The 17,537-nt window shown below is 45.0% G+C and overlaps 1 protein-coding gene across 1 annotated transcript in view; it reads left to right on the forward strand.

Annotated features, from left to right (window-relative positions):
- Window positions 1–17,537, forward strand: part of LOC115131840 (solute carrier family 12 member 5-like) — a 107,429-nt gene that overhangs the window by 77,769 nt on the left and 12,123 nt on the right. The window contains exons 8-16 of the mRNA XM_029663867.2: window positions 8,299–8,510; window positions 8,713–8,880; window positions 9,729–9,827; window positions 13,242–13,299; window positions 14,222–14,396; window positions 15,180–15,298; window positions 15,413–15,511; window positions 15,885–16,004; window positions 16,684–16,788. Coding sequence (XP_029519727.1) covers window positions 8,299–8,510; window positions 8,713–8,880; window positions 9,729–9,827; window positions 13,242–13,299; window positions 14,222–14,396; window positions 15,180–15,298; window positions 15,413–15,511; window positions 15,885–16,004; window positions 16,684–16,788 — 1,155 coding nt within the window. The remainder of the gene's footprint in view (window positions 1–8,298; window positions 8,511–8,712; window positions 8,881–9,728; window positions 9,828–13,241; window positions 13,300–14,221; window positions 14,397–15,179; window positions 15,299–15,412; window positions 15,512–15,884; window positions 16,005–16,683; window positions 16,789–17,537) is intronic.

The following is a 17,537-nucleotide window of genomic DNA, read 5'->3' on the forward strand; positions in this document are numbered from 1 at the left end:
GTTTGAGCTGTTCTTGCCATAATATGGACTTGGTATTTTACCAAATAGGGCTATCTTCTGTATACCACCCCTACCTTGTCACAACACATCTGATTGGCTCAAATGCATTAAGAAGGAAATAAATTCCACAAAATAACTTTTAACAAGCCACACCTGTTAATTGAAATGCATTCCAGCTGACTTCCTCATTAAGCTGGTTGAGAGAATGCCAATAGTGTGAAAAGCTGTCATCAAGCCAAAGGGTGGCTACTTCGAAGAATCTCAAATCTCAAATATATTTTTATTTGATCAGCACTTTTTTGGTTACTACATGATTCCATATGTATCATTATAGTTTTATGTCTTCACTATTATTCTACAATGTAGAAAATAGTCAAAATAAAGAAAAAGCCTTGAATGAGTAGGTGTGTCCAAACTTTTGACTAGTACTGTTCATTTGCCAAACACCTCTTAAAAGTAAGGGATGCGCTCTATTTCAAAATGTAACTTTTTGTAGAATATTACATCTGTTGTTCCATGCATTCTACAAGTGAGAACTTGCAGAAGTATAGCCATAGGCCACTAAAGCAGACTAGTAACATAATACAACTATAATTGTATGTTCTTTTGAAATAAAATGTATTAATTTTTTATGCTTCTAAAGTCCTCCCTTAACAAAATTCAAATTAATTTCTTTATGATGTTGTATAACACTTGAATTGTGGTGTTTTTTGTTTTTTTACAGTAAAATAAACTATAGGAAGTTTTTGTTCGTAATGTATGTATGACGCATTTATTTGATTGTTTTGACTTTGGCTCAGAACGCATTGCTCGATGCCCAGCTTTTCTAGAGTTAATAGTCAGAAAAGAGAAACACGAGTGTCAGGGTATTCGCTGCTGGTCATTCGAGTCAAGTGCAGGAGAGCAGAGATAGGTGATCAGGCAACTTTATTTGCCAAGAGAAATAACAGACGGGCGCAAACAGCTACAACTCAAGCCAACCAGCAAAAGTGAGAAGCGCAAAATACCTTCAAGAATACAACCAAAAGTTTCACCAAAATTTCCCCAGTAGGGTACAGGCAATGCCCAGGGTGAAAAACCAGACTGGCTCGATACAATAAACACAAAACAAAAACAATTCCACACAAAGACATGGGGGGAACAGAGGAATGTATATATATGCAGTGTGATTAGGGAATGTAAACCAGGTGAGCGGGGAACAAGACAAAACAGATGGAACAATGAAAAATGGAGCGGTGATGGCTAGAAGACTGGTGACGTCGACTGCCGAACGCCGCCCAAACAAGGAGAGGAGCCGGGAAGTCGTGATATGCGGCTGACTCGGGGACGAGGCGCAGGGCGATCCGGCCGGAGACGGTGGAACTCCTGCAGCATTTCAGGGTCCAACACATCCGCCACCGGAACCCAGCACCTCCCACTCCACGAGTGGAAGGCCCCCCTCCCGACGCCTTGAATCCAGGATGCGACGCCTCGGATCCAGGAGGGGAAGAACGGAGTTCGCCGGGGCCCCCTCGATGTCCAGAGGGGGTGGAGGAACCTCTCTTACCTCAGACTCCTGGAGCGGACCAACCACCACCAGCCTGAGGAGAGACACATGGAACGAGGGGTTAATACGGTAATCGGGGGGAAGCTGTAACCTGTAACATACCTCGTTCATTCTCCTCAGGACTTTGAATGGCCCCACAAACCGCGGGCCCAGCTTCCGGCAGGGCAGGCGGAGGGGCAAGTTTCGGGCCTCACTGCATATTTTTTGCCGCAGCGCAGCCTGCTTGAGGTGAACATGGGCGGCTTCCCATGTCTCCTTCGCGCGCCTGAACCAGCGTCCACTGCAGGATCCTCGGTCTGACTCTGATGCCAAGGCGCCATAACCGGCTGGTACCCCAATACCCACTGAAAGGGGGAGAGGTTAGTGGAGGAGTGGCGGAGTGGCGGAGCGAGTTCTGCACCATCTCGGCCCAGGGCACGAACGCCGCCCACTCCCCCGGCTGGTCCTGGCAATAAGACCGCAGAAACCTGCCCTCATCCTGGTTCACTCTCTCCACCTGCCCATTACTCTCGGGGTGAAAACCTGAGGTGAGGCTGATAGAGACCCCCATGAACGCCCTCCAGACTCTCGAAGTGAACTGGGGACCTCGATCAGACACTATATCCTCAGGCACCTAGTAGTGCCGGAAGACATGTGTAAACAAGGCCTCCACAGTCTGTAGGGCCATAGGGAGACTGGACAGATGGAGGAGACTACAGGACAGTGTTTCCCTGTGAGGGAGGAAGATCAGTCAGAAAATTCACCGACAGCTGTGACCACGGCCATTGTGGAACGGGTAAGGGTTGTAGCTTACCTCTGGGCAGGTGTCTAGGGGCCTTACAGTGGGCGCACACCGAGCAGGAGGAAAAATAAACTCTCACGTCCTTTGCCAAGGTAGGCCACCAGTACTTCCCACTCAGACAGCGCACCGTCCAACCGATCCCCGGATGACCAGAGGAGGGTGACGTGTGGGCTCAATAGATCAACTGGTCACGGACAGCAGGGGAGACACTGAAGGGGAGCGGGCTCTGTACGGAACCCCTACACACCTCCCCGAGCACTCTCGCGACCACTCCGTGAAAGCCCTCGGTTGCCATGAAATGGTGGGGTCATGACGAACCAACCAGGGAAGGCCTAGTACCACGGGAAATGCAGGAGAGTCAATGAGGAAGAGACTGAGTCTCTCCTCGTGACCCCCCTGCGTCAACGATTAATCTAACCAAACAATTTCACAACAGCTACGTTATACACACAAGTGTAAAGGGATGAAGAATATGTACATAAATATATATGAATGAGTGATGGTACAGAATGGCAGAGGCAAGATGCAGTAGATGGTATCGAGAACAGTATATACATATGAGATGAGTAATGTAGGGTATGTAAACATAAAAGTGGCATAGTTTAAAGTGGCTAGTGATACATTTTGTACATGTATGGCAGCAGCCACTCAATGTTAGTGGTGGCTGTTTAACAGTCTGATGGCCTTGAGATAGAAGCTGTTTTTCAGTCTCTCGATCCCTGCTTTGATGCACCTGTACTGACCTCGCCTTCTGGATTATAGCGGGGTGAACAGGCAGTGGCTCGGGTGGTTGTTGTCCTTGATGATCTTTATGGCCTTCCTGTGACATCGGGTGGTGTAGGTGTCCTGGAGGGCAGGTAGTTTGCCCTCGGTGATGCGTTGTGCAGACCTCACTACCCTCTGGAGAGCCTTCCGGTTGTGGGTGGAGCAGTTGCCGTACCAGGCGGTGATACGGCCCGACAGGATCCTCTCGATTGTGCATCTGTAAAAGTTTGTTAGCGCTTTTGGTGACAAGACAAATTTCTTCAGCCTTCTGAGGTTGAAGAGGTGCTGCTGTGCCTTCTTCACCACACTGTCTTTGTTTTGTTGACGTTGAGTGTGAGGTTATTTTCCTGACACCACACTCTGAGGGCCCACACCTCCTCCCTGTAGGCCGTCTCGTCGTTGTTGGTAATCAAGCCTACCACTGTAGTGTCGTCTGAAAACTTGATGATTGAGTTGGAGGCGTGCATGGCCACACTGTCTGGAGTACTGGAGTACAGGAGAGGGCTCAGAACACACCCCTTGTGGGGCCCCAGTGTTGAGGATCAGCGGGGTGGAGATGTTGTTACCTACCCTCACCACCTGGGGGCGGCCCATAAGGAAGTCCAGTACGCAGTTGCACAGGGCATGGTCGAGACCCAGGATCTCGAGCTTGATGATGAGTTTGGAGGGTACTATGGTGTTAAATGCGAAGCTGTAGTCGATGAACAGCATTCTCACATAGGTATTCCTCTTGTCCAGATGGGTTAGGGCAGTGTGCAGTGTGGTTGCGATTGCATCGTCTGTGGACCTATTGGGGCGTTAAGTAAATTGGAGTGGGTCTAGGGTGTCAGGAAGGGTGGAGGTGTTATGGTCCTTGACTAGTCTCTCAAAGCACTTCATGATGATGGAAGTGAGTGCTACGGGGCGGTAGTCGTTTAGCTCAGTTACCTTAGCTTTCTTGGGAACAGGAACAATGGTGGCCCTCTTGAAGCATGTTGGAACAGCAGACTGGGATAAGGTTTGATTGAATATGTCCGTAAACACACCAGCCAGCTGGTCTGCGCATGCTCTGAGGACACGGCTGGGGATGCTGTCTGGGCCTGCAGCTCTGCCAGGGTTAACACGTTTAAATGTTTTACTCATGTCGGCTGCAGTGAAGGAGAGTCCACAGGTTTTGGTAGCGGGACGTGTCATTGGCACTGTATTGTCCTCAAAGCGAGCAAAGAAGTTGTTTAGTCTGTATGGGAGCAAGACATCCTCGTTCACGATGGGGCTGGTTTTCTTTTTATAATCCGTGATTGCCTGTAGACCCTGCCACATACCTCGTGTCTTGCGACTCTAGTTTGTCTCTATACTGACACTTACCTTGTTTAATTGCCTTGCGGAGGGCATAGCTACACTGTTTGTATTCGGTCATGTCTCCGGTCACCTTGCCCTGGTTAAAAGCAGTGGTTCGCACTTTCAGTTTCGCACGAATGCTGCCATCAATCCGCGGTTTCTAGTTTGGGAATGTTTTAATCTCTCGGGGGTAGACGGGACGCTTGCGTCCCACATGGCCAATAGCCAGGGAAAATGCAGAGCGCCAAATTCAAATACATTTCTATAAAAATCAATCTTTCATTAAATTACACATGCAAGATATCAAATTAAAGCTACACTCGTTGTGAATCCAGCCCACATGTCAGATTTCAAAAAGGCTTTTCGGCGAAAGCATAAGATGCTATTTTCTGATGATAGAACAACAGTAAACAATGAGAGAGTAGCATATTTCAACTCTGCAGGAGCGACACAAAACTCAGAAATAAAATACAAGTCATGCATTACCTTTGACGAGTTTCTTTTGTTGGCATTCCTATATGTCCCATAAACATCACAAATGGTCCTTTTGTTCGATTAATTCTGTCGATACATATCCAAAATGTACATGAAGTGACTCTCGTTCTGAGCTTATGGTACTTCTTCATTACACAAAGGAAAAACCTCAACCAATTTCTACAAACTTGTGACATCAAGTGGAAGCGGTAGGAACTGCAGGAAAGTCGATTAGAATTCTGGATTCCCCGTGAAAGCCTATCTAAAAAAACAAATCTGAATGGTCTGTCCTCGGGATTTTGCCCGCTAAATTAGTTCTGTTATACTCAAAGACATGATTCAAACAGTTTTAGAAACTTCAGTGTGTTTTCCATCCAATACTGATAATAATATGCATATATTAGGATCTGGGACAGCGTAGGAGGCAGTTCAGTTTGGGCACGCTATTTATCCAAAAGTGAAAATGCTGCCTGCTACCCCAAACAGGTGTTATGACTTCTATGAATGGTGGGTGGAGGAGTCAAGCGCAGAGAGCAGGTAGTTCCGTACGTGGATCTTTTATTCCAATGACAGCGGAAAAATGGACATGCAAAACACAAGGGCGCATGAAACAATCCGTCCAAAGAAACAGGACTAAAACTGTCCGGAAAAATAGAGATCACAATAATCAACACCATAAAACAGAGAACAAGCCCGCACAATAACCAGCGGGCCTAGTGCCCTTAAATAGCCTACAAACAAAACTAAACTCAAAACAGAAACAGAAACAGAAACAAAAGGAAAGGGAATCGATGGCGACGACGACCGCCGCCCGAACAGGAAGAAACACCATCTTCGGCGGGATTCGTGACAACAGGTAAATTGTTGCTGTGGGTACGACATTGCTGATGCACTTGCTAATAAACTTGCTCACCGAATCAGCGTATTCGTCAATGTTGTTGTTTGACGCAGTGCAGAACATATCCCAATCCACGTGATCGAAGCAATCTTGAAGCGTGGGATCAGATTGTTCGGATCAGCGTTGAACAGACCTGAGCGCGGGAGCCTCCTGTTTTAGTTTCTGTCTATAGGCTGGGAGCAACAAAATGGGGTCGTGGTCAGCTTTTCCAAAAAGAGGGCGGGGGAGGGCCTTATATGCGTCGCGGAAGTTAGAATATCAATGATCCAGGGTTTTACAAGCCCTGGTAGCACAATCAATATGCTGATAGAATTTAGGGAGTCTGTAGTTCCATCCTGCTCCGGCTGCCATGGTCCAAAATTCCAGGGCGAACTCCTGGGTGCTCCTCGTCCCCTGCCTCAGGTGGAAGAGCCGTTATTTTCCACCATAATTTGCAAATAAATTCATTAAAAATCCTACAATGTGATTTTCTGGATTTTTTTTCTCATTTTGTCTGTCATAGTTGAATGTGTACCTATGATGAAAATTACAGGCCTCTCTCATTCTTTTAAGTGAGAGAACTTGCACAATTGGTGGCTGACTAAATACTTTTTTGCCCCACTGTATATACAATTGGGGCAGCTTAAATGATTTATGTGTGGTATGATTGCTAGTTAGCCTATTGCAGATCTGGACAAACAATCCACCTACCACTTCTGCCACTATGAATGGTGGATAGAGGACAAGATACACTATATTGACATGTGGTATAGTTAACATAGTGCATAAGGGAAGCAGATGAGGAAATTTGCCTAAGATGTAATCTATTATATAGTAAAGCCTGCAAAATAGTGAATGTAAACCAGGAGGAAAATGCACTACCCTCCCATGCCGAATGTAAACACACACTAAATCCTCCCAAAAGCTTAAAAAAAACACCTATTTTGGACCACCCTCCACCCTAGTAACTGAATGTAAAAAACATTAAGAACACCTGAGTGTACAAAACATTAAGAACACATTCCTAATATTGAGTTGCACCCTTTTTTGGCCCATGTTGACTCCAATGCTCCCCACAGTTGTGTCAAGTTGGCTGGATGTCCTTTGGTGGTGAACCATTCTTGATACTCATGGGAAAGAGAAAAATCCAGCAGCGTTGCAGTTCTTGATACAAACCGGTGCGTTTTTGAACCTACTACGTACCATACCCCGTTCAGGCCCTTAAATCGTTTGTTTTGCTCAATCACCCACTGAATAGTACACAGACACAATCAATATCTCAATTATCTCAAGGTTTAAACATCCTTCTTTATCATGTCTCCACCTTCATCTGTGCTGATTGAAGTGAATTTAACAAGTGACATCAATAAGGGATAATAGCGTTCACCTGGATTCACCTGGTCAGTCTACGTGATGGAAAGAGCAGATTCATAATGTTTTGTACACTCAGTATAGATGACTGGGTTGTAGAGGGCAGCACTCTTGGCCAAGAAGTTTGGGATGGTCATCATGACAGGGCTGAAGTTGGTTCCTTGATTGGTAAAGATGTAACAGGCCACTGTGGCATAGGGCATCCAGCATGCCAAAAACGAGATGACCATGACGTTCACTTACTTCTCTGACCTCTGAGTGGTCTCTGACTCCCTCCTCCCCCAGTAATTTTCAAACTGTCCCTTAAAGATCAAATACGCATTAGGGGAAACAGTGCCACTGTTCACCCCAATGTATTTGTTATTATTTTTGTTTTGTTTATGAAAATGGAAGAGAAGAGCATTCGGCAGTGTGGTCAAATGAATTGCAGTGCATATTCTGCTGTCCTAGTGCAATGATGTCTGAAGGGGGAAAAAACAATATTCGTTGTTTGCAGTAACTTCTTTGTTGTTGTAAGGGTTTTCCTTATGTGAAGTAGAGGCGGACCAAAATGCAGCGTGGTTTCTTTGATTCATGTTTAATAACAAAAAGATAAACACGAACACTACAAAACAATAAACGTGGAAAACCAAAAACAGCCCTATCTTGTGCAAAACACAGAGACAGGAACAATCACCCACAAACACACAGTGAAACCCAGGCTACCTAAATATGGTTCCCAATCAGAGACAATGACTAACACCTGCCTCTGATTGAGAACCATATCAGGCCAGACATAGAAATAGACAAACAAGACATCCAACATAGAATGCCCACTCAGATCACACCCTGACCAACCAAAACATAGAAACATACAAAGCAAACTATGGTCAGGGTGTGACAGTTGTTGTAATATCTCAAACGGACATAGCAATTTCACCAGTTAAGGGTTCCAGCTTTAAAGCTTTCGGAGCTTTACAAACCAAACAAACAAAACCATGATGACCTTGTCTCTAGCCATAAACTCAAAGCAACCAGCGGATTTTGATTTGTTTGTTTAATGTTTACTTCATTCACTCAATCAAGCCACGTGCCTTGCATATTTATGTTGATTTATGTTGTGCTTTCTCCAACCTCTAAATAAATAAGGAACTAATGATTATGTAATGTCTGTCCTACCCCCTACAGCGTGTGTATCCTGGGGAACCGTACTCTGATCTCCAAGGGATTTGACGTTTGTGCCAAGGTCATTGAGCGGGACAACGGCACAGTCACCACCAAACTGTGGAAGATTTTCTGTGACTCCGAGTTCCTCAATGCTACCTGTGACGAATACTTTGCAAACAACAATGTCTCTGAGATCCAGGGTATCCCAGGGGTCAGCAGTGGTATACTGGCTGGTAAGAGGTGCCCACTCAGAATGTATTGTAATCGAATGTAGTCTGTAGTAGAGCGATGTACTGGTACTCCACAAAAGGTATGTAATTGTTATGATGTGCATTTCTCTCTCTCTCTCTCTCTCTCTCTCTCTCTCTCTCTCTTTCACTCTCTCTCTCTACTCTCTCTCTACTCTCTCTCTCTCTCTACTCTCTCTCTACGCAGAGAATCTGTTTGGTTACTATCTGGAGAAGGGAGACTTCTTGGAGAAGCGGGGGATCTCTGCCATGCAGGACCCTGAAGCTGTCATCACCAACTCCAACCGTTACGTCCTGGCTGACATCACCAGCTTCTTCACCCTACTGGTGGGGATCTACTTCCCCTCCGTCACAGGTTAGTCACTGCTAGGTAACAGGTCAGTCACTGGGTCAAAGGTCAGGGGTCACTGCTGGGGACCGACTAGGTCAAGCTTATCCCAAAAGGACAGTACAGGTACAGGCTTTTGTTTCAGCCAAGCAGTAACCTGATTTATCTAATAACCTATATTAAGTTATTATAATTACATTTAAAGATCTTACCTTATGAATTCAAAGTCAATACCAGATCAAAAGCACCATTCCTAGACCCAAGGAAACCAGCATTATTCCTGTTGTAATATCCACTTCATGGTGACAAATAGTGTCGTGAGAGTATCTCCACAGGCCCAAATGCAGAGAGAGAGAGAGAGAAATACATTCCACAACTGATGACACAAAAGGAGCTGAATAGGGCGAAATGAGAGGAAGTAGAATTTCTGCCAAAAACCACATCAGCAGAAATTCTGGGGAATACATGAGTCACATTCCCACTATCATCCCAATGGCATAACAGCTGAATAAAATGCCCATTGTGTATGAACATTTGCTCTGTGACATACAGAATAGTATTATCAGTACTCATGGTTTGTGAGAGATGCTCCTGGTTTGTTGAACTCAGCACCCGTTTGCTGGATCATCATAAAAACACAGTTGCTACAAGTAAAGAATACGTTTTGTTAAGGTCTTTTATCGAAAATTCTATTCCTTTTTTTTGTTGTGCCTCCACTTTTTCACTTCTGAAAATGTGCACCAAATAATTCCAAAATGCACTTCCTAGCACAGTGTAATGAAAAAAGTTAAACGTGTAAAACAGAGGACATCAAGTGTGAAGGATGGGAATTGGCCCTGTTTAATCCTGTTTGTATCTGTTCCTCTGCCTCCCAGGCATCATGGCTGGCTCCAACCGCTCTGGAGACCTGCGTGATGCCCAGAAGTCCATCCCCATAGGCACCATAGCAGCCATCACCACGACTTCTATAGTGTGTATCCTTTACTTAAGCCATAATGCGTGAGGGGGGGTGGTAAGATGGCCACGCCTTTCAGCCAATCATCATTCAGGGCTCGAACCACCCGGTTTATAATTAAGCAATAAAGCCCGAGGGGGTGTAGTATACATACCACGGCTAAGGGTTGTTCTTACGCACGACGCAATGCAGAGTGCCTGGACACAGCCCTTAGCCTATATTGGCCATATATCACAAACCCCCGAGGTGCCGTATTGCTATCATAAACTGTTTACCAACATAATTAGAGCAGTAAAAATAAGTGTTTTGTCATACCTGTGGTATACGGTCTGATATACCACTGCTGTTAACCAATCAGCATTCAGGGCCCGAACCACCCGGTTTATAATACAGTATATACAGTGCATTCGGAAAGTATTCAGACACCTTGACTTTTTCCACATTTTGTTGCACGACATCCTTATTCTAAAATGGATTAAATAGTTTTTTCCCCTCATCAATCCACATTTACATTTACATTTAAGTCATTTAGCAGACGCTCTTATCCAGAGCGACTTACAAATTGGTGCGTTCACCTTAAGACATCCAGTGGAACAGCCACTTTACAATAGTGCATCTAAATGTTTTAAGGGGGGTGAGAAGGATTACTTTATCCTATCCTAGGTATTCCTGAAAGAGGTGGGGTTTCAGGTGTCTCCGGAAGGTGGTGATTGACTCCGCTGTCCTGGCGTCGTGAGGGAGTTTGTTCCACCATTGGGGGGCCAGAGAAGCGAACAGTTTTGACTGGGCTGCGCGGGAACTGTACTTCCTCAGTGGTAGGGAGGCGAGCAGGCCAGAGGTGGATGAACGCAGTGCCCTTGTTTGGGTGTAGGGCCTGATCAGAGCCTGGAGGTACTGAGGTGCCGTTCCCCTCACAGCTCCGTAGGCAAGCACCATGGTCTTGTAGCGGATGCGAGCTTCAACTGGAAGCCAGTGGAGAGAGCGGGGGAGCGGGGTGACGTGAGAGAACTTGGGAAGGTTGAACACCAGACGGGCTGCGGCGTTCTGGATGAGTTGTAGGGGTTTAATGGCACAGGCAGGGAGCCCAGCCAACAGCGAGTTGCAGTAATCCAGACGGGAGATGACAAGTGCCTGGATTAGGACCTGCGCTGCTTCCTGTGTGAGGCAGGGTCGTACTCTGCGGATGTTGTAGAGCATGAACCTACAAGAACGGGCCACCGCCTTGATGTTAGTTGAGAACGACAGGGTGTTGTCCAGGATCACGCCAAGGTTCTTAGCGCTCTGGGAGGAGGACACAATGGAGTTGTCAACCGTGATGGCGAGATCATGGAACGGGCAGTCCTTCCCGGGGAGGAAGAGCAGCTCCTTCTTGCCGAGGTTCAGCTTGAGGTGGTGATCCGTCATCCACACTGATATGTCTGCCAGACATGCAGAGATGCGATTCGCCACCTGGTCATCAGAAGGGGGAAAGGAGAAGATTAATTGTGTGTCGTCTGCATAGCAATGATAGGAGAGACCATGTGAGGTTATGACAGAGCCAAGTGACTTGGTGTATAGCGAGAATAGGAGAGGGCCTAGAACAGAGCCCTGGGGGACGCCAGTGGTGAGAGCGCGTGGTGAGGAGACAGATTCTCGCCACGCCACCTGGTAGGAGCGACCTGTCAGGTAGGACGCAATCCAAGCGTGGGCCGCGCCGGAGATGCCCAACTCGGAGAGGGTGGAGAGGAGGATCTGATGGTTCACAGTATCGAAGGCAGCCGATAGGTCTAGAAGGATGAGAGCAGAGGAGAGAGAGTTAGCTTTAGCAGTGCGGACAATCTACACACAATACCCAGTAATTACAAAGAAAAAACAGGTTTTTAGACAATTTTGCAAGTTTATTACATTGACATAAGTATTCAGACCCTTTACTCAGTACTTTGATAAAGAACCTTTGGCAGTGATTACAGCCTCGACTCTTCTTGGGTATGGTGCTACCAGTTTGGCACACCTGTATTTGGGGAGTTTCTCCCATTCTTCTCTGAAGATCCTCTCAAAACCTGTCAGGTTGGTTGGGGAGCGTCGCTGCACAGTAATTTTCAGGTCTCTCCAGAGACGTTCGATCGGCTTCAAGTCCGGGCTCTGGCTGGGCCATTCAAGGACATTCAGAGACTTGTCCCGAAGCCACTCCTGCATTTTCTTGACTGTGTGTTTAGGATCATTATCCTATAGGAAGGTGAACCTTCGCCCCATTCTGAGGTCCTGAGCGCTCTGCAGCAGATTTTTATCAAGGATCTCTCTTTACTTTGCTCCATTCATCTTTCTCACAATCCTGCCAAGTCTCCCAGTCCCTACCGCTGAAAAATATCCCAACAGCATGATACTGCCAGCACTATGCTTCACCGTAGGGATGGTGCCTGGTTTCCTTCAGATGTGACGCTTGTCGTTTAGGCCAAAGAGTTCAATCTTGGTTTCATCCAACCAGAGAATCTTGTTTCTCATAGTCTGAGAGTCCTTTTGGCAAACTCCAAGCAGCCTGTAATGTGCCTTTTACTGAGGAGTGGCTTCCGTCTGGCCACTCTACAATAAAAACCTGATTGGTGGAGTGCTGCAGGTTGTCTTTCTGGAAGGTTATCCCATCTCCACAAAGGGACACTGGAGGTCTGTCAGAGTGACCATCAGGTTCTTGGTCACCTCCCTGACCAAAGCCCTTCTCCCCCGATTGCTCAGTTTTGATTGTCAGCGGACAGCTATTGGAAGAGTCTTGGTGGTTCCAAACTTCTTCCATTAAAAAATGATGAAGGCCAATGTGTTCTTGGGGACCTTCAATGTTGCCTACATTTTTTGGTACCCTTCCCCAGATCTTTTCCTCAAGACAATCCTGTCTCGGAGCTCTATGATCAATGGAAACAGGATGCACTTGAGCTCAATTTTGGGTCTCATAGCAAAGGGTCTGAATGTTATGTTAATTTTGTTTTTTATTTGTAATACATTTGCAAAAATGTCAAAAAACCTGTTTCCACTTTGTCATTATGGGGCATTGTGTGTAGCTTGATGAGGAAACATTTTTATTTAATCTATTTTAGAATAAGGCGGTAACGTAACAAAATGTGGAAAAAGTCAAGGGGTCTGGATACTTTCTGAATGGAATTCACTGTACTACCCCTGGCAGTTCTACTGGAAGCGGAGCTGTCCATGGTTCTGAAACATGGTCCACTGCCAGTATTACTGAAGCGGTGCTGTCCATTGTGCTGAAATCTGATTTGTACTTTCTCAGGGACTGCTGACAATAATACGCTGGAATATTAACTATACTTTGTTTGAATGTTTGAATAAACCATATGAAGCATTTGATCCTTTATTTAGGTTTATATGTCTTTGAGCTTTTGTAAACGCTCAGCTAACTTTGTTTGGGAGACAGTCTGCAGGTGTATTCCTTCACTGCTTCTCTCAGACATGTCTGCAGTGGTCCTGTTTGGGGCCTGTATTGAAGGGGTGGTCCTGAGGGACAAGTGAGTCATTAGTATTCTCCTATACATCCACTGCCTTCATTATTACTATACAGTGCCTTGTGAAAGTCTACAACCTCTTGCACAGTCTTCCCATTTTTCTGTCTTAAATTAAAACTTAAAAGGGAATACATTTGATTTTTTTTACAGATCTACACAACCTACTCCACATATTCAAAGTGAATTTTTTTCTCCAAATTATTAATAATAAAGATAATAATAGATGTCTTGATTGCATATGTTTTCACACAGTAGAGTAAATACTTGATTGAAGCAGCTTTGGCAGCCATTACAGATGTGAATCATTTTGAAGATTTTAAGATTTTACCAACCTTGCACAACTCTAAGTGCAATGTATCCATTGTTTTTGTTCAAATTGATCAAGCTCAGTAAATTTGGTTGTGAATCATTGATGGACAGCAATATTCAAACCGTGTCTCTGATTTTCAAGTAGATTAAAGTGAGGACTGAGACTGGACCATTCAGGAAACCTCACCACCTCTTGGAAAGCCATTCTGGTGTGACATTGGAATTAAAATGTGTATAATTGTCTTGCTGAAAAACAAAACTCTGTCCCCGGGTTAGGTAAGTTATTACCTTGGCTTTGCTCCATATTAACTCTGGGGCATGAAGACATACACAATCAACACATCAATCCCTTTTTCAGATGTAATTTTAAGGCAGCAAAATGTGAAGACTGCGCAAGGGGTGTGTAGACTTTCACTAGCGACTGTAACTAGCATACTCCCACTAATTGGCTATGTAATCAGATACAAAACATAGAATAACAAATAAATTTCCAAACACTGAGAATCCAAAAAACAGTAGTGTATACTGAATGTATTATGCAATGGAATAAGCCAGTTGTTATAGCAAAAACATTCATTGAAAAAGACAACTTAGAAATGTATCACTCTGACCTCAGGTTTGGTGAGGGGGTGGACGGTAACCTTGTGATTGGTACGTTGGCTTGGCCGTCACCATGGGTCATCGTGATTGGATCCTTCTTCTCCACCTGTGGGGCAGGGCTTCAGAGTTTGACTGGAGCGCCACGCCTCCTGCAGGCCATTTCTCGCGATAGCGTCATCCCTTTCCTTAAAGTGAGTACACACACACACACACACACACACACACACACACACACACACACACACACATATATATATAAAGGCAAATAAAACACACTTTCACAACCACGCTAGCACAGCTATTTCTTGGAGTGGTCAATCAGCGAACAAGCACACACAACATTGGTAATGATCTGTATTGTAAATTTACTGTATACTATTACCAGAACCACAGCTACTACTGTTTTAATACCACATAGAGAATGTATCTGTTTGTTCCGAGCAATTTAAGTCCACTCTATTCAAATACCTCTCAAGTGTGTAGGAGCTAGCAGTGATTACTTATGCATGGCCCTACTATAGTCCAGGTTCAGGTTGACTTGCTGTGATGGAAGCTGTCTTTACCCCCCCTGCCAAACCCACCGTCTGCAGCTTGTGGGTAGATAGTGATTAATCACCCTGCAGCAAGGAACAGTGTGACCTGAATGAAAGAAAAGGAGACACTGAAACTCCTACAGTCCACTCAATTTTTTACTACTATGTGCTGTGATGCATGTGTGTTTTTTAAATTTTAATAACCTTTATTTAGCTAGGAAAGTCAGTAAAGAACAAATTCTTATTTACAATGACAGCCTACCCCGGCCAAACACTGACCCAATTGTGCACCGCCCTATGGGACACCCAATCACAGCCGGTTGTGAAACAACCTGGAATCAAACCAGGTTCTGTAGTGACATCTCTAGCATCTCTAGTGCCTTAGACCGCTACGCCACTCAAGATAGTTAATAGTATCTCACTGTTGTGCATTGTCTGTAGGTGTTTGGGCATGGCAAGGCCAATGGAGAGCCTACCTGGGCCCTGCTTCTCACAGCTAGTATCTGTGAGATCGGCATCATCATCGCCTCTCTGGACGCTGTTGCCCCCATCCTGTCCATGTAAGACAATCACACATCTAATATTCATTTTGCTTCACCTTAAACACACTATGGAGATGGTTATGTCTTGGTAGCAAGTACAGCTGTTCTGACTGAGTTCTTATTTCTGTGTAGGTTCTTCTTGATGTGCTACATGTTTGTCAACCTGGCCTGTGCCCTGCAGACTCTGCTGAGAACCCCCAACTGGAGGCCTCGCTTCAAGTTCTACCACTGGTGAGTTGAACAACTCAACATCATTGGTCTCTCTCTTAGCTGTGGGACCATCACCAAAGAGTGCTAATATTCTCAGGTGTGAAACAGTCTACTATAGCATTTATGTCTGGCACCGAATATCTGGCCAGGCCAAGTAGGTTTCTGTTAGGAAGCTGTTATTTACCTGAGTAGTCTGCCAGAGACACTGTGGGAATCTGGAGCTTGTCTTAGCCTATATTAATCCTCTATTGGCAAGACCACAACAAAAGCAGACAGAGAGACAAGATGTCCTGTCTCCAATCTCTGGCCATTATTATGATCAGAGCTGTGGTGTGACTCTAGCAGCAACAAACATCAGACTGAGGACGTGACTTCCTGTTCTTCTGCCCCACAGGGCTCTCTCCTTCCTGGGCATGAGCTTGTGTCTGTCACTCATGTTCATCTGTTCCTGGTACTACGCCATTGTTGCCATGGTGATCGCTACCTGCATCTACAAATACATTGAGTTCGCTGGGTGAGTGAGCTTCCAGTCCTTGGACTACAAAGCAGAGAAAAATTGCAACTAAGAAATAGTGTATCCTTTCAAATGGGGTTTTCCCAGAGCCAAGACCCATAACAGACTAGAGAGAAAAGTTGTCTTTCTCTGTTTTCTTAGCAATTTATCCTGATTCTGTTCAGAGGGTTATCAAGTTGTATTAACTGAGTCACACTGATTAATGTGGCTGCTTTTTTAATATTTTTTTTACCTTTATTTAACCAGGCAAGTCAGTTAAGAACACATTCTTATTTTCAATGACGGCCTGGGAACAGTGGGTTAACTGCCTGTTCAGGGGCAGAACGACAGATTTGTACCTTGTCAGCTCGGGGGTTTGAACTCGCAACCTTCCCGTTACTAGGCCAACGCTCTAACCACTAGGCTACGCTGCCGCCCCCTTTGAGAAATCAGGGAGTCTATATTGATGTACCAGCACTTATGTTATTCTCACACATGGGCCATCCAAAAATACATTTGAATAAAATATAAATCAAACTGGAGATTTTAAAATACAATGGTTAAACACTGTTGGGATGTTCTTATATTCATTAGTAACTAACACTCACAGCTTACTAAACCCACACACTTAGTACCAGTGAACATTTCAGTTAATTAATGGTTGATTGACTCGAACTCTCTGCTTGGTGGTTTGTGACAGGGCGGAGAAGGAATGGGGAGATGGTATACGTGGCATCTCGCTCAGCGCTGCTCGCTTTGCCCTCATGAGACTGGAGGAGGGACCGCCTCACACCAAGAACTGGAGGTCAGTGACTCACAGAGAGGCTAAATGCCTCTAATCACATCTATAAAATAGACTTATATTATTGCACAAGCTTTATTCATCATCTGTACCATACTGAACTCAAGGGAAATGTACAGTTCCAGTCAAAGGTTTGGACACACCTATTCATTCAAGGGTTTTAATTTATTTTTACTATTTTCTACATTGTAGAATAATAGTGCAGACATCAAAACTATGAAATGACACATATGGAATCATGTAGCAACCAAAAATGTGTTAAACAAATCTAAATATATTTTATATTTGAGATTCTTCTAAGTAGCCACCCTTTGCCTTGATGCCAGCTTTGCACACTCTTGGCATTCTCTCAACCAGCTTCACCTGGAATGCTTTTCCAACAGTATTGCCGGAGTTCTCACATATGCTGAGCACTTGTTGGCTGCTTTTCCTTCACTCTGTCGTCCAACTCATCCCAAACCATCTCAATTGGGTTGAGGTTGGGTGATTGTGGAGGCACAGTTATAAAACTGTACGGAGGATTCAAATCCTTCACGTCAAAAGAAACACAAAAAGTGCTTTCGCACAAAAATATTCTGATTTATAACACAGTGCGCGCGCACATCCCCGCGCCGGTTTCCCTTTATAAATCACAATCAACACGAAATTTGGTGCACGTGAGCGAGCGTCTTGTCCCATCCTTTTAACGCCCATAGTTGCCTTATGAATAGTCAGTGAAACGCCCCTAATTAATATTCCTCCATACTGACAGC

Source organism: Oncorhynchus nerka, linkage group LG7 (genome assembly GCF_034236695.1).
Source record: "Oncorhynchus nerka isolate Pitt River linkage group LG7, Oner_Uvic_2.0, whole genome shotgun sequence".
NCBI classification, from domain to species: Eukaryota; Metazoa; Chordata; class Actinopteri; order Salmoniformes; family Salmonidae; genus Oncorhynchus; species Oncorhynchus nerka.